The 23605-nt window shown below is 40.9% G+C and overlaps 1 protein-coding gene and 1 long non-coding RNA gene across 4 annotated transcripts in view; one reads left to right on the top strand and one right to left on the bottom strand.

Moving 5' to 3' along the window:
• LOC133271552 (uncharacterized) overlaps nt 1–23605 on the top strand; it is a 104389-nt gene that overhangs the window by 64569 nt on the left and 16215 nt on the right. The gene's annotated exons all lie outside the window — the stretch shown is intronic.
• RDX (radixin) overlaps nt 4217–23605 on the bottom strand; it is a 47699-nt gene continuing 28310 nt past the window's right edge. For 2 of the 3 annotated variants that reach the window (XM_061457746.1, XM_061457747.1), the window contains 8 exons: nt 22600–22696; nt 21766–21929; nt 21002–21132; nt 20030–20190; nt 18948–19040; nt 15586–15828; nt 14488–14648; nt 4217–4905 (listed from right to left, as the gene is read on the bottom strand). In XM_061457746.1, coding sequence (XP_061313730.1) covers nt 4869–4905; nt 14488–14648; nt 15586–15828; nt 18948–19040; nt 20030–20190; nt 21002–21132; nt 21766–21929; nt 22600–22696 — 1087 coding nt within the window. In that variant the 3' untranslated portion in view covers nt 4217–4868. Of the gene's footprint in view, nt 4906–12236; nt 14649–15585; nt 15829–18947; nt 19041–20029; nt 20191–21001; nt 21133–21765; nt 21930–22599; nt 22697–23605 lie in introns of those variants that run through there. The other variant, XM_061457748.1, reaches the window with a different exon arrangement.

Genomic DNA, 23605 nt, shown 5'->3' with positions numbered 1-23605 from the left:
AAATCTTCTATTTGCAGTAGTAGATGAGGATATTAAATAGCATCCTCTGCACACTTTGCACTTTTAAAAATAGGATCACATTATTCACCTGGCAGCAAAACGCAGTTTTGGAGGGCAGAGGCTACATCCCCCAAGCATAAGTAGAGGATGGTCTCATCTATGGTCTCGGAACTGTGAATGACTTCTGCTGTGTTTACCAGGCTGAGCAGAGCTGTCTGAAGACACTGAAGACCGCACATGCATGTCCACAAGGGACCTGACCTGCAGCCTCCACCCAGACAAGTTAAGTAGAAAAGAGGTTGCTTTTCCTGCAAGTTGCTGTTCTTTTAAAGGCATTGATTGGGTCAGGAGAGGAGAAAACCACATTTCATCCATTTCAGATGTGCACTGCAGGCAGGAGATACACTGCTGACACAGTGCTGCTTCCCTTTTTTTTCCCCTTGCAGTTGCACTGGCCAAGAGCAGCAGGTAGGGATGGTGGAAATTAAATGCCACTATTAATTTACATGAGCTAGTGATGCATAAGAGAGAGGAATGTGGGAAATAAGGCACTGGTGCTGGGTGTTCACCAGCAGGTTCCTTACGTCAGCCAGGCTCGGCTTACAGCGATCCCAGCTGTGCCCTGGAACTGGAGCTGTGGTGGTGGTTTGGGTGACCCAACACTCCACACCTTGGAAAGGAGCCTCAGAAGGGGAAAACTGTATTGGGGCCATGCCAGGGGTGCTTGGGAGGCAAGGGGGGGGGGGGGGGGGGGAAATGTGGTTTTTATCCACGTATACAAGGCTTCCAGGCATGCACAAACCTGGATTTAATTTATATTTTGCCAATTTCAGAATAAGAAATGCTCTTTTATTGCTGGGGAGGGGGGAAAAAAAAAGCAAAAATAACAAACAACCAACAACAAAAAATAAACAACCCCCAAAAATCCAAACCAGACAAACCACCACCACCAAAACCCAAACCAAAACAAACCTGAATTGAGTAGTAAAATCCTCATCTCTGGCAGTGTGTTTCATAGAATCACAGAATGCTTTGGGTTGGGAAGGACCTTAAAGCTCATCCAGTTCCAACCCCCTGCCATGGATGGGGCAGCCACAACTCCTCTGGGCAACCTGTGCCTGAGCCTTACCACCCTCATGAGGAAGAACTTCTTCCTCATGTCTAATCTAATCTAAATCTCCTCTCTGTCAGTTTAAAGCCATCGTCCCTTGTCCTGTCACTACAGGCCCTTGTTTCCCTCCCTGATCCTGCACCGCAGCCCCCTTGCACACCATGGCAGCACCTCTTGCTGCTCCAGCAGCAGCCGGTGACTCTGGCGTGAGTTGACACTTGCAGCTGACTGCAAGCACCAACCACGGTGCCCCTCGGCACTAACCTGGCCCCTCGGCTCTGCCCTGGCCTCCTCACAGTCACTACAGCTGAGGAGAGGCAGGTGCTCCAGAGCAGCAGAGGGATGATGCTGAGCTGTTTATTGGTTTATTTCATACAAGAAAAGTGCCCCTTGGCTCCTCCTGAGACAAAGTGATTCCATTACTGCTGGAACTCTGTGTGCACAGGACGCAGCACAGCGGCTCATGGCCGGCAGCCGTGTCTACAAAATCGTTTCAGAGAAAGGAAAACGTCAGCATGGCAAAACCAGAAAGCATTCCTGTGCCACATGCTGCCGGGAAATGGGGCTGCCACCCTGCTCTGAACCTGCATCAGACTTCTAATGAGCGTTAGCTTGTTTACCCAACCCTTTCCTCTTGACATTTAAAACTCATTTAGTGGGATACCACCTTCTCTTCCTGCTGAGGGCTCACAAGCTCTGCTGCGGGAGGCTGCAGGGCTGGGATGTAGCGCGGGCTGCATTAACCGAACATCGCACGCACATCAAGTATGGAGAGCAGGGTGGCAGCAGAACTTCAGTCACAGAATCTGGGAAAACAACCCCAAAAAGAATGTAGGTTTTTGATACTGCCCTTCACCGTTGGAGCAGCAGCAAGGCAGCCCTGAGCCTGTGGTGTCTACACCCCAGACACTGCCCTCCCGGCCGAGGCCAGCTGCAGCCTGGCTGATTTCAGACCCAGGCACCGCTGCAGCCACAAATGCAAAGGCTCATGATGGACATGTGCACGCAGCAGGAGAGCCACCCGCCAGTGTGGAGACAGCACAGAGGTGAGGGGCACAAGGAAGGAAAACACCACTTCAAGTGGTGAACAAGTTGCTTTCTGCTTTACAGACAGGCACAGCTCTTTCATGCCAGCTATTCAAAGCATGATGGAATTCACTCTTTCCTCCCCTGCAGGACAGCATTTTTCATCAGAGCTCTGCTACAACAACACTTCAGACAGACATTTACCTGCAGGTAAACACCAGTCTGCCATCTAACAGCATCATCTTCAGCAGGGCAAAGTCCTGACACCCCCTTCCCCGAGCTGAGTGAGGAATGTCCTGTGGTCTTCCCCCAGGCAGAACCGTCACCCCACATGGAAGACTGTGATGATTTTCAGCCAAATGGATCTGTGACAGGCAGACGAGAGCAGCTGCATTCTGAACAAAGCTACGACCGGTGGCGAGAAAGAGCCCACAGCTTTCATCACATCAAATACACTTTCTTCACGGGTCTGTTTTCAGTTCTGGCTGATCAGGTACATCACAGTTTGTCTCGCCCAATTCCCCCTCTGCAGGGCAGTCACCAGAGAGCTTCAAACACTGAGCACAGCAGCCAAAAAGCAGCGTAGGCAGACAGCAGCAAAGGCAGCACAAGAGTCAATAAAATCCTTGGGAACATTTTGCAGTTGGACTGAAGATGTATTTGCACTATTGCCTTTTGCTGTTAGTACCTGAAGCAAACACAGCCTTGGCAAAGGCTGCTTCAAGTGGCAGTAGCGGCAGAAACACTTTAATATCTGGCCAGAGAGAAAATTCACAGAGGCTGCTGTGCCTGGTGCACACCAGGAACATCTCGAACCCACTGCACGGGTCACAAAGGGAGAAGGAGGCTGCAGAAACCATTTCAACACTCACCCAAGTGCTGAGTAAGCCGGTTCCAAGGCCCCAGCGCTGGCCTAGATGTGCAAGGCACCCCCCAAAATCCCACAGCTCTGGATTCTATGTTCCTCTCTGCAACCTGAACCCAAACCTTGCCCTCCCAGGGCTGAGCCAGGGTCTTGTTTCAACCAGTGGTGCCCCAGAGGCTGGGGAGGCTCTGTGGTCATGGTTGTGGGGGACATGGCTCCAAACCCTGCAGGATGGAGACCCCACTGCCCACAGTCCCCCGGCATCAGCCCCTCCTCATGGGGGCTGCCTACGCAGGCACAATGCCAGCACCAAGGCTGCCCCAGGCCCACAGGAGCCCTGCAGGGCACCAGCACCACTGCTGCCTGGGCAGGTACCAGCTGCTGACTCCAGGTACTTGCTGTGACGCTTCGGCAGCCGCTGTGTCAGACCCACGTCCTCCAGTGGATTTATCCACACAGTTCCCAACCATAGAACAGTTTGGGTTGGAAGGACCTTCAAAGCTCATCTAGTCCAACCCCCTCCAATGAGCACGGCCACCATCAACTAATCCCGTTGCCCAGAACCACATCCAGCCTGGCCTTGCATGTCTCCAGTGATGGTGCATCCACCACCTGGGCAACCTGGGCAATCTTTTTTACCACCCTAATTGTAAAGAACCTTTTCCTCATGGCCAGCCTGAATCTGCCCCCTTTTAGTTTAAATCCTTACAGGCCCTGCTAGAAAGTCTCTCCCCATCTTTCTTATAGGCCCCTTTTAGGCTGGGATAAGGCCTCCCTGGAGCCTTCTCTTCTCAAGGCTGAACAATGCCAGTTCTCTCAGCCTGTCCTTATAGGAGGTGCTCCATCCCTCTGATTGATTTTGTGGCCCTTCTCTGGATCCTCTCCAATAGGTCCCATGCAGGAGGCTATTGTGCAAGAAGGCACCACAAGGAACATGAGTGTTTCCAAGGCTGGGTATGTTCCCAGGGGATGCTAGCTGAATTTGAGAATAACACAGGTGTCCATCTACTCGATTACCAGCTTCCTTAATTATCAGCTCTCATCTTTTCTTTCAAGAGCAAATAAAGCCTCCCATGGCTCACCTGATCACAGCACAAGATACTAACCTGGACTGGTGCCACAAAATGGATCAAAATTCTCAGAGACCTGAAAAAAAAATCCCATTCAGTAGCAATAAATAACAGTGGTCATCAAATAAATAGTGATTCATGGGATTAGCATTAAAACTCATTTATTCAGGCTTTTGTGCAGGGTGCACAATTGAACGTGGTTACATATACACAGTATGCGCATCCTCGTAGCGTACAAAAAGGCAAGTAGCAAGGGGTGCTTACACTGGAAATGTATGTACAGACATAGTAAATTGGGAGTTTTACATTAGAAAATTACCTGACACTATTCATGTATCATCAAGGCTATTAGAAATTGTGTAGAAAACCAATAAAACTTGTTCAGTATCTTTTCTTACTTGACTTTACCCAGGCTGGATATACAGTCCCACAGTAGATCATCTGTGGGCAAAGCCTACAAGCACTTTGTAGGATCACATCATTCACTGTAGCACATCCCATTACATGGTAAAGATTAACATATTAGTATTATTTCCTGTTTTTCTGGGAAGAACAACAGCTTAAATACTTCAAAAAGCTCGTTTTCTCCTGGGAAGACAACAAAGGAAAGATTTAGAGAGACCATGAGAGAACCAAACATTAATGAAATGTTGTAACAGCACTTCCTGGTCCTTCCAAAAAACTCTTCACGGACCAGGCAGCACCTATTTAAAGTGCTTCAAATCGTCCATATTCACAGAAGTGCAAGAGTACGCCTTGGCAGACCCCAGGTCTTCTGCTGCTCTGTACCTTGTTCCTATCCTAAGGGCTGCAAGAGATTGTACTTTTGTAACCTGCACAAAAAGACAGAGAGATCGAGCAGATTTAGCAAAAATATACTAAACAAAACCAACGAATAGAAATATGCAGCAACATTGCAAGAACTGTACATCCCTCCTGTAGCTATTCTGAATTTAATTTCTGACTGAATTTTTTTTTAAGATGTTGGCAGAATGAGGAAGCATCACAAAAAGAATGATTTCAGGAACACATAGTTCTTGTGGCCAAGACCCTCATGGGCACCCAGAACCCATCTTCACTGACTTTCAGCTCAAAGAACAAGTCCAACTCTTTAATCTTCTATGCCAGAATCAAATTCTTGCACATACCAGTACCATTTTGATGGAAAAATTTTGCATTATAAAGAACCTACCCTAAAATCCACCCAGGAAGTAGTTTTAAAGGATTAGTTTGCTAATGCAAAACACATCTGAGTGCAACACATGTAAGTGTGTTAAAACTGCTCCCAAAGGTGGCTGAAGTAAGGTGCCTTGTGCATAAATACACCAAATATAGGACATATTTGTAGAACATTCAATCACGGCCAGTATGATTTCAGACATCTCTTCCTTTTAGCACATCACATGTACCCTGTGCTATATAGGCTCTGGGGTTTAGTTTATTCAGTTTTTTGCCTTGCATGAGCCTTTTGGAGAACAGGTGAGGACAGCAGAAAGAATTTCTCTCAAATGTATTTCTCTTCTAAAGTTTGAAGTTCTCTGCTGGAAATCTTTACAATGTGTCAAAATACATTTCAAAAATGTGCATTTTCCATGTTGATTTTTATGAAAATTCATTGTTGAAGTGGCTTGGAAAGTGTTTTCCTTTTAGAGAATGACTTCCTTAAATATACTGCATTATGAATAGGCAGAGAACAATCAGTATTTTAAATTCAGCTTTCCTACAGTGTGAACTTCTCATTTTGATTTAGAGAAGTACTTCAGCTATAAGTGTTAATAAATCCGAATTCTATTCAAAAGGAACCAGGAAAAAGACTTAGTTACCAGATATTCTTTGTCGTTCAACAAGCGTAAAAAGCCCTGAATAACACTTTCTTATGTTTATGAGCTCAGCTACAGCATGTAACATGTAGAAAATCACGTCAAATTTTATCCCACAGCCTGTTTCCCACACAAATCATTTTCTGGCACAGAAGTCAGTGAGAACTTCCAGGGCTTGAGCACAAGCAAATAAGACGTGTGGTTAAGATTTAAAAGTACTAAAAAGACTCTAGTATTTTAAAAGTCTGACAGCAATTCCTGGCCAGGGACGGGGAAGAGAAACAGGCTTCTGGCAGCGAGTGAAACTGCAGGTACCACTGAAACCTGTGAAATACTTCCTGGGACAAAGAGAAACCCAGAAACAACCTCCTTTTGCAGGAGGATTGAAACCAGGTAAATAAATCCAATTCTGTCATCGAGGGCTGAACCACGCTCACAATGCAGGCTCTAAGATTTTAAAAATATGGTTTTTAAACACAGCTAGCTTTAAAAAGACTGATTTCTAAAATGATTCAACATCAAAGTTTACATAAAAATCAGTAGCAACTCCTGTATTTCACTTTAATACAGCCATTACAAGACATGATGCCACAATACTGTATTAGAAATCTCCATTTTAACCATGCTGTATGTATGTTTTATATGTATATATATATGTATAAATTACAAGCTTAGTTAAAGGCAAAACAAATTATTCTACCATTCCCTCAGAAAATAGTTTAATCCATTAAGGCACAGACTGTTGCAAAGCCAGCTGCAGTGTCACAGGCAAAGCACAGTTGTACAAAATCACTAGGGAAGAAAAAGGCATTTTTACTCTTCAGTTGAAAGAATAAGCCACAATAGAAGTAATTAAAGGAAATATGACTAAAGAAAGAAATACAGGTTAGCCTCTTCTCCAGTGCTCTCTAAAGAATCCAGCAAATGTCAATGAATGAGTAAATAAAAAGCCCGATGGATCTTACCAAAGTACTTTGCTGCCATAAACTTAGTTTGAGAAAAAGTCTGCCTTGGCATAGGAAGCTGCCTGCCTCTTGTTTTCACCCTGTACTGTAAGTTGTCAGCTAATGCAACCTATTTCTTTCACTAAGTCTTAAGGCTTAAACTAAATGTTTTTAAACTAATAATTATGCAAAATCTTCCTCCCCTGTCTTAATTTGCATTCTCATACCGAAAAAAAAGTTAAATTACATAAAAGCTCCCAATGATCTAAGCTGAAATCTATTCTTCAGATGAAAGAGATAAGGAATATATTTTGAATATAAGGAAGAAGTTCTTTACTGTAAGGGTGGTGAGGCACTGCAATAGGTTGCTCAGGGAAGTTGTGAATGCTCCATCCCTAGCAGTGTTCAAGGCCAGGCTGGACAGAGCCTTGGGTGACACGGTTTACTGTTAGGTGTCCCTGCCCATGGCAGGGAGGTTGGAACTAGATGATCTTAAGGTCCTTTCCAACCCTAACTATTCTATGATTCTATGAAATTAATGGCATGACACTAGCAAAGACCAAAAAAAACCCCAAAACAACAAAACAAACAAAACCCCAATCAAAACCCCCAAAACAAACAACCCCAGTAGCAGTAAAGCAAGGTGAGAAGTAAGAACCAGTTCAAAGATTGAGAGAAACACAAAAGAAAAGGGCCGCCTAAAGCATACAGAAGCCACCACTAGAAAGAAGGTTCTCCAGAATTTATTTCCTGGCTCTGTATTAAAAGGAATGGAGACAGCTATGAGATCTTTTCCCCCACACTGACTACTGCTGCTTAAAGTCAGGATGGGCTAAAGAGCTGCTTGGTATCCAGCTTTGCAAAGATATCCGTGCTTATGCTATAAAGGAGTACAGCTTTACCAGCATGACCTGCAGACAAGGTTCAAAGCCTTTTTCCATTTTATTATTCTGTCATCCAAGACAAGTGTTGTGCAGAAAAGCAAAGGCAGAGCACCAAGCAATTGTGCCCAGCTGCTCTGCTGTTTGAGTGTGCATAACCACCCTATTCCAGTGATTCCTCTTGCCTTGTCCAGAGGGACAGAGAAGCTGCACAATGAAAGCAGAGAATTTCTCTCCATGTGCTGCATGACTAGGTCTAGGTTCAAAGTTGAACCTCGTGTGTATAAACACGGAGATTCAGATCTTTCCTGGTTTTCTGCATGCATTAACATCCCTTTTTTTCTGACATTTTCCATTCTCCATACTACTACTAGCACTTGTTAACTAGCCAATACAGTTACTTCTTCTGTAAGGTGCCATATACTAAGCATGCTTAATAAGAGAAAATGTAGAAAAAATTAATCCACAGATTATTCCAAGAAGTAGTAGTATTAGTTCTAAATTTAAAGATGGAGTCAGCTGGCTTCGTTGAAAACACCACTGTAATATTCTAAATGCACAAGAAGAAAGAGGAAGAGCTGTGTTTTCAAATGGCACAGAGAAGTACAGCAGCTGGCACTGAGCAGCAAGATGCACGTGCAAAACATTGTTCACAAGAGATCGAATAATTCAAAATGAGAATTCAACTGAAGAAAAGCTATGAAGGACAGGAAACACAGCAGAAGTGCTGATTAATGATACAAAGATTTATTATTTTCAGAAATTTTTCTGATGTGTGATCAAGCTTGCTGTCCCGAATCCCTAAATGCTAAATCTGCTCAAACATAAATGAATCTGTTCCCAGCAATAAAGCCAGCAGTGACAGGATCTCTGTATTCTGTGTATTCCAGATGTTACTTTCACATTCTCAACTTACTTTGTTGAAGATCAAAGTGTGCTTGACGGAAAAGTTTTCAGCCTCAGCCTTGATGTAAATGAATCTGTTTCTGGCAATACAACTGCAATTACCATATTCATAGAGATTATTAATTAATCAGATGTGCTGCTTAAATAAAAGGAAAGTGTGACTATTTCAACTCATGAGTGTAATGTATTTCAAGAAAACATTTGACACTGTAGGCAACCCTTTACTGGAAGCTCAGTTTAGTAGAATATAATTGAAGTTATAGATCACAAAGTTAAATACTGTATCATGTTCAGTGAGGAAATCAAGGGTGAATAAGAACCATGAAAACTAGGGCCACAGGGAGCTGTAGAATTGATATGAGATCCCACACAGCTCAACATATGTGGTCACAGAGCCTGTCATCCAATTACTGTTTCACATGGATACATATGTGCTTTGCGTTGCTGGAACAAGCAGTGGGGCAGCTAGGACTGTGCAAGTACATCACTCTTGTCAGTGCAGAAACCATCTAAGGCAAAATTATCAGACTGCAGAGGACGTCTTCTGGTGAGATTTAGCAAGTAATAATACAGAGGCCAGTCTGAGTACACATGATCTTCAGAACTTCAAGACCTTTCAGTGCTGTGCAGCAGGCTTTCTAAAAGCCTTCACAGCTAAATATTCAGATAAGAACAACTCCTCTCCTGTAAATAAGGTAGTTTAAAAGCAAACAAAAACCAAATAAATAAAGCAATGTAATTGTCCTACCTCTGAGCTTGATCTCTTTTCACCTGATCCACTTATCCAGGAAACATTAACTCTTACACACACATGCATTAGGAATATTTGCACCAACCAGGCCGACTCCTTTGATGTGCATTTCCATCTCCCCTCGTTTCTTCTGCTGCCTAAAGCCTACTGCTGTGAACAGAAACACTCTGACATGTTATTTATGAAAGCCAACATAAACATCTAATGGAATCCCAGCAATTCAAAATGCTCCACTGCCCTTTGCTAACTTTGCCTTTCCCTTAACTACGAACTACGTGCTACAATCACTGTCTTCCTGAATATTTAGAATATTGCAGGCACTACTGCAAATATTGTGGTCTCTTCTTGTGAAGAAATGATGGTTTAGGATTGGAGTTTTGGGGGGAGGCTTTCTGGGCTTTGGTGAGTCCACTTCATTCACATTAAATGAAATATATACATTTGATATGTCAGCAATCTTTTTGCATGGAAGGGAGAAAAAGCAAACCAACTCAAAGTTTAACTCCACTCCAAAGCAACCGTTTATCAGCTCGCAGTCTGCAGATAGTAAAGTGAACACAAGTGGCAGCACTTCATCAATCAAAACAAAGCCAGGTTAACTGCCTTAAGCCTGTAGATCTGGGCTCACTCAGTGAAGTGCAAAGTGCAAGTCCCTCCAACAAATTGGCTGATGAATTTGCTGAAAAAATTATTGGCCACACATAGTTAATTTATGGATGCTGCGCTAGCACACTGTAAAGGGAGTCCTTAACTCAAGTGAAAGAATGGACCAGTTAAGGATTCTAGCTCACCACGTTCATGTTTTTCCTTACAGCCCTCTACCATTACTCTTCACCTTTATGTCACCCCTTCCAGCCCTGAGCTGCCCTTTGCTGCTGACTGGGCCCCCAGACTGGGAAAAGGACCAGTTGTGTAAAACTCACATGCTTGCAGAGCAGCCCTCTGGGAAGGAAAGGTGCTGCACTGGCAGGATCCGGAACAGAGCAGAGGGACATGCTACCTGGCCAGAAACTTCTCCTAGCCACCACAGCTGAGTAGCCAGCATGGCATCTCAGCCTGGCTGCAGGCACTCTCCATCTCTAAGCGCAAACAACAGAATATGCTCTGAGAGGGGTCAAAGACCTTTCCATCATTTGTATGCTGATCAGTTGACACTTACTCCATTTTCCTGAAAATCGTATCACCCAGCTAAGATACATTAAGTTATGTATAGTACCTATGACAGTGGTGAGGCACTGGAACAGGCTGCCCAAGGAAGTTGTGAATGCCCTATGTCTGGCAGTGTTCAAGGCCAGGCTGGACTTTGAGCAACCCCTGGTCTAGTGACTGGTGACCCAGCCCATGGCAGGGGAGTCAGAACTTGATCTTAAGGTCCTTTTCCAACACAAACAAGACCGTGATTCCATGAAAATCAAAAGGTTTGAACTAATAATTTTAATCTTTGTGAAAAATAAACAAAACCAACAAAAAACCCCACAAAACCCCCAAAAATAGAGAAAAAAAAAGAAAAAAAAAAACACCAAAAAACCAACCAACCAACCCAAGAAACAAAAAACCAAACCAAAAACAAAACAAACCAAAACAAAAACCCAAAACATACTTGAGGTACTTTCTCCTCAGAGGTTTAAAATTTTTCATCAAAATAAATCTCATTTTTCCTCAGAGGTGCTGAAGCAGGTAACTTAATAGCCCTACAGAATGTGTCCTACGATAGAGGCAAAAGCACAATAATGCTTTCCAAACTGGGTTTAAAAAGGCAGACGTATACAAGAGACATACTCCAATAGTAAAACTAACAATAAATGCAGGTTTTGATGTGCAGACGGAGCTACTTCAAGAAGACAGGATATCTTCCTTTACATCGTGGCATTCTGGGTAACTGTACTAGTCTTGGCCTGTAAATAGTGGCACTACTCGCATACTTTTCTCTCCACCTCAAGAACATATTTTAAAAAATTAAATAAAATAATCTTTCAAAGCACTTACCTCCCCTTTCAAGCATAGTCTGAAGTTACATACCTAAGCAGAGCACTCTTAACAAGTGAGAAACTTCAAATCTAATGCCTCAGCAGGAGGGGCTCCAAGAAGAGGGAGGCAGAAGGCTAGAAACATGCATGGTTAAAGTATCGAGTATGTGTTTTAATTCATCATAGCGACTCTGCCATATGGGATAACAAAAAGGGTCACGTACTTGGTACTGAGTGCAAGGCTAAACAAATATGAGGTAGAATGGAATGTCATGTGAGAGGAGGTCCAATTTATGTGAGAGCTTCTTAGCAGATTAATTTGTATACTTATTTATATGGGACTGTTCCTGCCTTCTCCAAGTGTATTAAACAGGTGAAAAAGCCCATAAAATTGCCATTATCTGAGACATATGGCTATGCATTTATTTGACAGCACTGTCCACTATAACTTGCAGTATCAAAGAAAAACACAACCCACATATTGAGGTTTCTCAATGCTTAAGAAATTGATCTGTAAAACTAAATTTCATTTAACCTGGGGCTAAGCAATATGTAGGCAGTGATTGAAAGTTCTTATGTTACCCACAGAGCTCTAGGATGGCAAAATTACCCTCTCTTCGCAAGAGACCCAATTTGCTCTGATGATTCACATCCTGTTTTGAACTGACAATCACCAGTGCTTCCTCCCAACTGTAGAGGGTAATTTCTTAAGCAGAGTACCATTCTCTAGGGATACAATTTGAAATTTACTTATTTTAAATTTCATTTTGACCAGAGTGTGAAACAAAAGATGATCAAGATTTGTAAACTGCTCTGGAAAGAGGCTGTTTCAGTGCATTTAATAAAGCTGTCAGAAATAAAGGGCATCAAATAACAACAATGGACCTCAGAGAAATTAACTGTATCTCTTTATTGTTAACCAATGAATGTTATCCAAAATAGTAGAATTGTAGCTTAATTGTACAACACAAAAACATGATGCTAAAGGAAAAAACATGGAAAATTACTTCACCAAGTATCATTAAATGTATTCTTAGTGTTTCCACACCAGTAAGTGTTCCCAACTGCTGGTCACAGCAGCTATTATCACTTTGTTCATTGTGAAAATCTGTATTACAAATGGTTGTTCCTGGTTGTTTAGAAAAAAAATAAAAATCCACACAGCTTTATAAATGGATCTAATCCATTCAGCCCTACTCTATATACTGTAGATTTTATGAACAATAAACTTTACTGGTATTTTTTTCCCCAACACTGAAACTGATGTTATCAGTGTTAGTGCACAATTTCCAGGGAAAAATGAAAACTCACTGGAAGCACAGTACTCCACCTCCTATGGCAGACTGTTCCAATACTCCAGAAATTTGCTTAAGCTTCAGTGTATAAAGCCTGTGAAACAAAAACTGTTCTTACAGTGCACTGCAAGTAGAAACGCCAGCTTCCACCTAGCAGCATTTTGAAGCATGTGCACACCATCTGCACATCAGTCTTCAAGGTCAACCAGGTATGTTTAGCCCCACAAACCAAAAATATATTAATGTATCTTTATTTTATTTTCATGATGTCACCCCACATAGCCAACCTTTAACTCCACAAAATTAAAAAAAAACAACTTCAGTTGGACTGTTCATAGAAATTTAAACCTACTGTGCATGGAAAAAAATGTTTAATAAAATGGCAAATTTTAATAGATAAGTGTAAATTTATGAGTGCATAACACCAAACGAAAAGAGCTGAACCATCCTCAGAGAAAGCAGGGTTCTTCTGTTGTAGATATCTACTAGGGTAGTATAACAAAAGGAATAACTGCAGTTCACATCAGAAGTAACTTTACAGCTAAAGTTCAATTTCCAAGCAAATTTCTCAAATAAAGGTCTCCTTTTCAAGAGGGAAAGGACTTAATAGCAATGACTTGGCGTCAGATATGACAATTACAATACTAGCTTCACTGAAAACTGAAGCTACAACCACTTTTACTCAAATTCTGGGAACTTTCATTTTGTATTTGGAAACCAAAACCAGATCTGACACGCACATTCTACACCCCTCCCAGGAGATAGGTATACCAGTGACAGGTTACAGCTGTGAAACATGCAAAATGCTTTCACACTGAAACTCAACAAAAGGCAGTTTGACAGTATTTAGCACTATGAATGCATCTTAAAGTAAAACAAAATCCTAGGAGTAAGGGCTCTTAGTGTTCTATGGTATCACTGTGCAGTCACAGTCGATTTAAAGAGTATTTTTCATGGTGTTTGAAGGACCAGTCATCATGTACATAGTAGTGAGGTAGGATACTGTCCCCTCCCTGGGACTGATGTTTTCATATGCTCCCTTGCCAGAAAGGTCCAGGTCTCCCTACTGCAAATAAAATAATTACAAGCAAATTGCACACGAAGCTTTGTTTTTGTTTTCTTTTCTTTTGCTGCATTAGAACATTACGCACATCTGAAAAATCTCCTAGGAAAAGCAATACTTACTCAAGCCTATCAGCAGCCCCGTGCTGCCCACAGGTAGTGTTCCATTTAAAAATATTTCCTGGAACTACCACCTGCCATCCAGACCTTTGTGAACAGGTAGGCAAAGAAAACCATCAATGATGACAGGACATGAAACACCAAAGAATTTCACTTGGGAGTGGGGAAAACCAAAAAAAAAAAAAAAGAGTACAAACAAAAAACCTCCCTAAAAATCAGCAATATCAAACTCTCAGTGGTGTAGCTACATTGAAAAATGTAACTTCAAACTTCACATGGAAAGTTGCCTGGATAGTACCTATCCAGTTTAGGTCCAGCTCCATTCTTGTTTCTCTTTCTTAATGTTTAAGCAATATATACAGTCATTATATACTTCACATCAGTTTCCAAAGAAAAAAATATGAAACAATGAATCTGAAAACATGACAGGGAAAAAAAACCACCACCCTGGTATCATTCTCCACACCCTCCCCACCAAAAACCTAGGGATGACAGACTGCCTTATTGTTGAATAGCTTCCCCTAAATTTGTCTTCTAGCCACTCTAGTCAAACTGGTATTAAGTGCTTTGGCAAAGTCGGGTGCAATCCATCAAATCTGCAAAGGCCTGCTTTTTTCTGTTGGTGGTTCAGCTTTACGAGGAACATATATGCAAAATAACAACTCTCACATTGCTTCAAACTCATCAATACGCTGCTTTGTATTGCCTTGTCGGATTTGTCGAAGAGTCTTGTACTTATCACGGCCTGCTTTAACATTCTCAGCATGAAGGACATCATTTTGTGTTTTCTTGGTTTCATCTCTGGCTTGAGCCAACTCAGAACTTAGAGCCTGTTGAATAAAATATTCGCATTTAAGTGCTCTGGCTAATTTTTCAATGCTTCTGGAATTTCTGGTAACACCTATTCTGCAACTTGAATAAGGATCTCTTGAATGCCAACCTATGAAATGCTTGTGCTGCTCAGAAACTCACACTGCCTATCAGAAAGACTGCAGAGAAAAAGAAGAAAGCGTAGGTTCTTTCCTTACACTAGAAAAAGTGGGCCTCCTACCATAATATCCAAACAGAAAGGTACCAGCAGGTTAAAGCAGAATTACCTTATTTTTCGATTTCTGCTTGACTAAAGACAGCTCTTGTTTATCAACCTGATTGTGTTCAGAGACTGGCCAAGCAGAAAGGATGTTACATACACATGCTACTAGGACATTGCTGTGAGAAAAAGAAGTAGCTTCCATTTATTCTCTTCCCAAACAGATATTACATAACCAGGCAAAGGGATACCACTAACATAGATTATTATCCTTTGAGGGATAAGATTAGTCTAGGATAAAATGCTCCATTTCAGGGAAATAAGATTAATCCAAAATAGGCATAAGTCAGTTTCTGCATTTACACCATTTAACTGCAAACAAATGCAAATACTTTTAAGCAAGAATTTGTTCATAGCACTTAATGAATTTCAGTACTGAGAAAGGAAAGCATTATGTTTTAGCATTCAGTGTCCTGGACATTATGTAATTATTAGAAACATTTACCGGACAATGTGACAAAATCCTATCACTTTTAACCTATAAAGCACAACTTAAGTCATGTTCTGTTTCACTTCCAGAACAGTAGGAGTGATATTGGTTGGTAAACTAATAATAAACCTAGTAATGTATAGAAAGGCTGTTTCCTTGGCACACTGTCATTTCAGTGAGATTTTGACAAATAAAAATGAAAAGCCAAAGCCTGAATTATCTTGATACAACTATGAACCTTCATTACCTGGAGCTGTTTCTTAACACGTTCATTTTTCTGTGTTTCTGTTACCCGTTCTTCTTCACTTCTGTGATTCATGACACCATCAGAAGACAGTTCTGCACTGGCTTCAGCATTGTTCTCATCATGTTCATCATGTTCATTCTCTGTTGGAGGGATAACTGGTGGGGGAGGAGGTGGAGGAGGAGCAGACATCACAGATTTCAGTTCTTCTTTGGTCTTTTCCAAGTCCTCTTGGGCTGCAAAAGCCTAAGTATAATAAACAGTACTTAGCATCTTTTAAAATGACTTATGAAGAGTCAGAAAAATAAAAACTATCTGAGAGGTCTTCACATCTCACACATGGAAACGGTCCTTTATAAGTAACACAGTTAGTGTATGCACTGAAAGCTGCCAAATATGAATAGAGGGTAAAAAAACAAATGACTTAAAACCAGCTGTACTGGAAATAGCTGTACCCAGCTATTTCCAGCAGTAGAGTGAGAGAATATGGCAGCCATATTGACTGTTTTCCAACTTTCCTGGCCACCTGAAAATCGAGGCTCAGGGACTTCCCAAATCAAAGGTGATGTCTTCGAATTTTATATTCAACCAGCATTTCTGAGAATTTGTCCAGTCATTCAATCACTTTTTGACCCTATGCACACAATTACTGTTCATATCCCGTAGCTAATTAGAGATTTTGTCCAGAAATACTAAGAGGAGGAGGAGTCATGCTCGGTTAAGGAGAACCCTGCATATTTAGAAATCAACTATGGGGATTGTGGAAGCCCTATCAAATACCTCTCGGTAAAGATCAGAGGGGTTGACTCCAAGGGGCATCTTACAGTAAGCATCTGCTACCAACTCCCAAACCGAGATGATAAGGCAAACGAAGCAATATTTGGATTTCTTAAGCAAGCTTCAGGTCAACAAAACCTGATTCTTATGGGTGACTTCAACTACCCAGTCATTTGTTGGAAATACAACACAGCAGCTCAACATGTCATCCATCAAATTCCTGGAATGCATAGAGGACTGCTTTCTCATAAAAATGTCAGATGTGCCAACCAGGAAGGATGCACTGCTGGACTTGCTACTCAGAAAACAAGGAAACCTGCTTAGTAGAATCTTGGTCAGTGACAGCCTTGTCTGCACTCAGTGCAGTGATCACAACAGTGTGGAGTTTGGGATCTGCCCAAGCACGCTGAAGGTTAGCACAAAGACAAAGGTTTTACATTTTAGAAGAGCAAAATTCAGCTTGCTCAGAGCTCAGCTGGCAGGGATTCTGTGGGAAGCTTCCAGGGACGATAAAGCACCTAGTGGGTGCTGGGAGATTTTCAAGAACGCTCTCTTGGAAGCACAAAAACAGTTTATCCCCTTCAAAGGTAAGGGAAGCAGGAAGAGCAAGTATCCCTTTGGCTTAATCAAGAGCATCTGAGTCTGCTCAAAACCAAGAGAAGTGTACCAGAGATGGATGAACACCCACTGAAAACTACAAGGGCATTGCCAGGGTATACAGAGATGCAGTTAGAAAAGCAAAGCTCAGCTCTAACTGATATTGGTCAGAAATGTCACAGAATCATAGAATAGTTAGGGTTGGAAAGGACCTTAAGATCATCTAGTTCCAACCCCCCAGCCACGGGCAGGGACACCTCACACTAAACCATGACACCCAAGGCTTTGTCCAGCCTGGCCTTGAACACTGCCAGGGATGGAGCATTCACAACCTCCCTGGGCAACCCATTCCAGTGCCTCACCACCCTAACAGGAAAGAATTTCTTCCTTATATGCAATCATGTCTTGAAAGGGTTCTTCAGGTACATAAACAAGTAGAAACAGAAGGAAAACACTGTCCCACTGTTACACAGAAGGGAATCAGTCAACAACACTGAAAAGGCAAAGACTTTCAACATTTTCTTCACCTTTGTCTTTACAAGCACTGTGGAGCCCCAGGCCTTGGGAACAAAAATCCACATTGAGGTGAACATAGACACACCGTAAGTGAAGGAAGGGTTGGTATATGAACTAACAGAGGAGCTTGACTCCTACAAAATCCACCTGAAGGTGTTAAGAGAATAGCTAATGTTATTGTGAGGCTGTTCTCCATCATCTTTGAGAAATCATGGAGATCAGTGGACATCCCGCAAGACTCCAAGGTGGCAAATGTCACCCACATCTACAAGAAGGATTTCAAAGGAGGATCAAGGAAATCATAGGCCAAATAGTCTTACTTCAGTTCCCAGGAAAGTTATGGAACGAATCCTCCTGGGGGCTATCACAAGTCCAATGTAGCACATGACTGGGAAAGGCCAGCATGATTCACAGAGGGCAAACTGCGCTTGACAAAACAAATCACCTTTTACGACAAAGTAACTTCCTCAGTTGATGTGGAGCAAGCACTGGACACTGTCGACCTGAATTTATCCAAGGCTTTTGTTGCAGTTTCCCACAGCCTGCTCCTAGAGAAAGCAGCACGCTACAGTCTGGGCAAGTGTCTGTGCAGTGGGTGCAGAACTGGATGATTGGCTGCACCGAGAGAGTGGTGGTGAACAGCAATTTTTCAAACTGGCAACCCATCACCAGTGGGGTCCCCCAGGGATCAATACTGGGCCCAACACTTTAATATCTTCATAAATAGGCTGGAAGATGGGATCCAGAGTACCCTCACCAGGTTTGCCAACGATGCCTAACTGAATGGGGAATTCGACAGTTTGGACAGGAGAGCTACCCTCAGGAAGACCTGGATAGGCTGGAAGAGTAGGCTAACAAGAACCATAGGAAGTTCAACAAGAACAAGCATAAGGTCCTCTTCATGGGAAAATACAATCCAAGAAGGCAGCACATGCTGGGATCTGCCCACCTGGGAGAAGCTCTGTAGAGAGGTACTCGGGTGTCCTGGTGGGCAGCAAGCTCAGTATGAGTGAACAGTGTGCTGCTGTAGCAAAGAAAGCCAAAGGGATGCTGGGTTATAACAAGGGCATCACCAGCACAGGTAAGTCCCTTCCAACCTGGTATTCTATGATTCTGTGATTCTACTGCTCAGCTGCATTTGATGTGCCTTTGTTTTTTCACCACCAGACACAATGTTAAACACCTCCCTCCTGATGTTTTCTGATCCAACATGAAGGTTTCATCACCATATGTAAGGAAGCCGTTTCAAACCTTTGGCCATGTCTCTAGGATGAGAATTCCCCCCTGAATTAAGAAATAAGTTAAAGGAAGTATAGGCTGGCTTCAGTTTACTGGAGAACAAAAACCTGTAAGAAAGGCTTTTCTAAAGCCTAACAGAAAGAGAGATTCAATCCCATGGACTTCCAGTGGGATTTCAGCACTCATCTCCTTTAGTTTCTTTGATGTTCTGACTTCACACAGCAGGAGCTCATTACTTTGTGCTGCCATTCTGAGGCTTCCTCTTCTTTCTTTTTCTTGGCCTCCTCTAGAAGTGCAATCTTGGCAGTGAATTCAGCAAGTTCTGCTGCCTGAAAAAAACAAAACATGAAGTAGAAGTTTTAACTTGGTATCATTATGGTTCTGCAGTGGAAGAAAACAGAACCCTTGTTCTGATCCAACTTGAAAAGAGTTAGTTCCCATCCATCGCTCCTCTGCTAAAAATAGAAATTTAAGCATACATGACATAGGAAATGAATCTGTATTCTCACCTGATGGAAGTAAGTCAGAAAAAAATCACTTATCTTCTGCATTTCCAAAGCTTGCTGGGAAAAGAGCATGTTGTAGTTACAAATTAGCATTTGGGGCTGTTTCAGTTTAATACAACTTTAATGGTTCCATCAATAAGATTATGATTCTGGATCATAATCTCAGTACTATTAAGCTAAATCTCGCCTTCAGAATTGCGTTCTAAATTTACAGAAGATCAAAAGCAGTTTTATAGTTGAGAAATCATTTCTTCTACTATTTTCATGCCTTTCTCAGGTATTACATGCAAATCTTAAATTTGAAGTAGTCTGGCACAGAGTATCAGAAGATACTGTAAATGCTGGAAACAGAAGGGGAGTGGGGGTGGGGTAAGAAACAAGGAAAAAAAAAAAAACAAACCCAAACCACAGTGTCACCATTTCCCCACAACCACCATGAAGCTTCGAGACAGACCTGTGTCAGAGAACAAGCTTCCCAAGGGACTGTAGATGGAAGCTACTGTTGCTCTCAGCTGGGCAAGCCTGACACAATTTGAAAGAGAATGTAGTGAGAATTGTCAGTGTGAAATGTCTACTTCATCATTTGATTTCCTATAGCTCCAGAGTTGTTGAATTTTTTTCTTGCAACTACTGGTAAAACTAATATAGTTTTCTAAAAACCTTCCCATAACAATCTGTGCTGTTATTTCACATACTTTTATCTGTGTTTACACATACTTGTCAATTTGACAAAATGGATATAACCAAGAATAAGGGCTAAATTTTCAAGCACCTTTTTCAATTTGTTTCAAAATAGGGTTAAAGCTTCTTACTAGCTGCTCCTGGTTCTTCATTTGATCAGCTGCCTGCTTGGCTAGTGCAGCTTTAGCTTCTTCAGCTACACGACGTTCTTTTTCCAGGCGCTCTGCCTCCTCTTTTGCACGCTTTCGTTCTTGATCCAGTTCTAGAGCTCTCCTAGTCTGTTCCTCTAGCTCTGCCAAAAGGAAAGTTTGCAGACAGGGTATCACTTCGCAGCTCTTCCTCACACGTAACACAGGTAACAGCTGTAACATGCTCAAAATCAAGTAACCTAAAAAGCTGTCAAAGCTTTACAAGGCTGTCTCAAGCTAAGAAGAGCTGTTGTTGAGCATGTTACCTGAAGGTCTGCACCGTATCTCATTTTTTCCCCTCTAAGACACAATCTGGATATACTTCATTTCACCTGATAGTTCTGACAGCCCAGTATTTAAGAAAATTATCACCTTACTAATAAAATTTAACAGCCAAATGCATGTATATATACATGTACATATGCATTCAAACTTCTGCAATTGGTAAGAGTACATTTATTTACTAATATATGACAAGATTCAAATTAAAAATTCTCAAATCTTACAAGAGAATAGGAAAAGGAAGGAGCACATAACTTCCAAATGAAAGGCTAAACTCAACACTCAAATACCTAAACTCAAGTACTTACGAAGTACTAAAAATTGTTCTCTCCCATTTCCCTGCTCCCTCCAACTCCAGGTTTTCAGCATGGTAAGCATTTCATAATTCTGAGTTGAACTGTACACATTAGCTTCCTTTTTACTAAAGAAAATTGAAACTTTTGCTGTATTAGGAATGGGGTTTATATTACAAATATACACATACCTGCAACACACCAAACCTTAACACTGCAGAAGAATATCTCAAGTTAAATGAAAACCCTATACATACCAAGAGAACTGTGGAACTAAACTATCCAACTGAACTAAACATTGTCAACAGATATAAGAAATCCAGGACCAGTAAGAGCTCACCTTTCTGAGCTTTCATTGTTTGTTCCTCAATTTGTCTTAAGCGTTCCATCAATTCTTCCTTTTCACGCTCTATTCTTTCCTTTTCCTTTTCTGCTATCTCCCTTTTCTTCTTCTCATTTTCTAATTGTGCCCTGAAAAATTAATAAAAGTTGGGGGAATTTTTTTAACCTCAAACAGATTAAATTCTACTCTAAGGATGCTAGTAGCCCATTTTTCAGTTTACTTGGCTACCAGAGGAGCATGTAATTTTAAATGTTTAAAATTCAGTTTACAATACAAGAACCACCAAGTTGCTGTTTCAAAACATTGTCCAGAAAAACAGTTTATGAACAGAACTGCTTGGTTATGGTTCAACCAGTTAAATCCACAATTATACCTGTATTTTAGACATGATCTTTCATCTGAGCTATAAATGGCAACGGTATTTTTAAATATACAAAAGGTAAGCCATGACATTCTTCACTGAACTTGCTTTAAAGGTCCACCTGTAGAGTATAAAGGACCCTAAGAATTAAGCAACAGAGAGTTAAGCCTGTTTCACAAAAACATAATGAGAAACAACTTTACAGCTACTATTACAATGCTGAAAGCTTAAAAAAGATACGGTTTTCAATTTAGACAGGTGAGCCATGACAGTCCACAAATCTGCTTATACATTACAGAAAAAAGGAGCTCTCTTTTCTAGAATACTAAGATGCCTGTTATTCTATGACTTCTTAAAAGGGTAGAAGAATTTTTTTGTTTTGTGTAAGTTTGTTAATTACCTTTCCAATTGTTTCTGATGTTTCTCCTCTCTAGCTTGGGCCTTCATCTGTTGCACTTCAATTGTATCAGGTTTCCTTCTCCTCATGTACAATTCATGATTTCCCATACACAGTGCCAAAATTCGTTTGTTAATTCTGAGACGAGGTGCATAAAATACAAAATCCTAGCAAAAAAATAATTGCAACATATCCATTAGTGTGAAAATACAGTTGTGACAAGGCTGAAGGCATTACTACATGCTTGCATTTGTTAAATTTAAACTAACAAGTATTTTGACATTCAACCTCTGAGTAATCCAGCACCACAATCTATAAATCTAGCTACTGTCAGGAACTTGCAAGGCAAATTAAAAATTACACCTGATTCTTCCATGTAGAGGTTACCTAGTTTACACCATTATTTTATTTTTTTTTACATAAAACTTCTAAACCACTTGAGACTATTCCCTACTTTGTTTCTGAAGAGCTGTGACCTAGGAAGTCTCACGAAATGTGGTGCTGTAATAGAAGACTAGGAAAGAAACACAGGGGTGGGGGGGTTGGGGGAGTGGAATTTGGCATCTTAAACTATGGCTTTTCAACACATCAAAGTATTAGTTTATTAGTTGACTTAAACTGAAAAAGAAGAAAGAAAAAAGTCTTAAGGGTATCAACCAGAATGAAAAAACAAACCAACCACATTTCAAAAAACAAAATTTCCTTTTGATTACCGATTACTCTACTAATAAGAATAATAAATGCCAAAGTATTTATTCCTGCTGTAACACTAGAGCAAGTCCCTGCAGCCTTACAGCTCTTCATTTACAAAGTTATACTATTCTACACACTACTTACGGGGGCCTTTTTGTCAATTGGCTTTATGACAAATTTTTTGTCGTTAAAAGAGATGTTTCTTATTTCACTCCAAGGAAAACCGATCTTGGGTGTTAGCCTTCAAAGAAAAAAGAAATTCTCATTAGAAGCACCAAATATGTGCATTTTATTTATGTCCACTAAGTCTTAACTATTTCTATTTCCACTATCACACTCAGTGACAGTTACAAAACATAACAGTTCAAGAATATTTTGGTAGACTTTTTTTTTTTTTTTACACATTATTTCATCAAATGAATAAATTACATAATGAACAAATTACACTGCACTGTAACAGAAGGAACTTCATTTTGTGACTTATTCTACTACCATTAAATAGATGCTAAACATCACAATCCTGTACTGATACAAGCTATTGACAATTTTCTGTGAAAAGAATATTTAAATTTAAGAGAAGTCTGACATTTCAAAGACTGAAATTAAATTAACCTTCAGCACTACCGTACTTCAGCTTAACTCAGTTGAAAGACACATGTTCAAACATTTCTGAGTTCAGGATTAATTTATTCCCCTTGCATCTTAAGTAAAATAAATTCAGTTCAGGAACCATTACAGTATATACAACTGCATAACCATAAATATTTTTCTCCATGAGCACAGAAAGTTTTTCCGATTCATACTATCTTAATTACAAGCATTAGAAAATGTTTCAGTATTTGATTGTTAACTACTGGAATACCAAAAATTGGTTGATCATTCAATATGATCAGAATGTTTCCTGAGAATTTCATTCTTTCAGGAGTTACATTGCCATCTAATGGCAATTATGGCTTACAGAATTTTGTTACAGAGTATGGAGAGCATGAAGTTTCAGTTCAGTTGACAGCTGTTATCTGGTGTTTGACACATTTAACTTCAAATCACCATGAAAGGGCTGCTGACAGCAGATATTACAAGTGGTTGGAAAGAAACAAAAGATTAAGTCTGTTGTTCTGTTCATTTTCTTCAAATTTTGTACATTTTAGCT

The sequence above is a fragment of the Pezoporus flaviventris genome, unplaced genomic scaffold (assembly GCF_033815535.1).
Source record: "Pezoporus flaviventris isolate CSIRO_AGI_PZ_B2104156 unplaced genomic scaffold, CSIRO_AGI_Pfla_v1 ptg000025l, whole genome shotgun sequence".
NCBI classification, from domain to species: domain Eukaryota; kingdom Metazoa; phylum Chordata; class Aves; order Psittaciformes; family Psittacidae; genus Pezoporus; species Pezoporus flaviventris.
The sequence above is the reverse complement of the archived record's forward strand: the minus strand, read 5'-3'. Positions and strand labels throughout refer to the sequence as shown.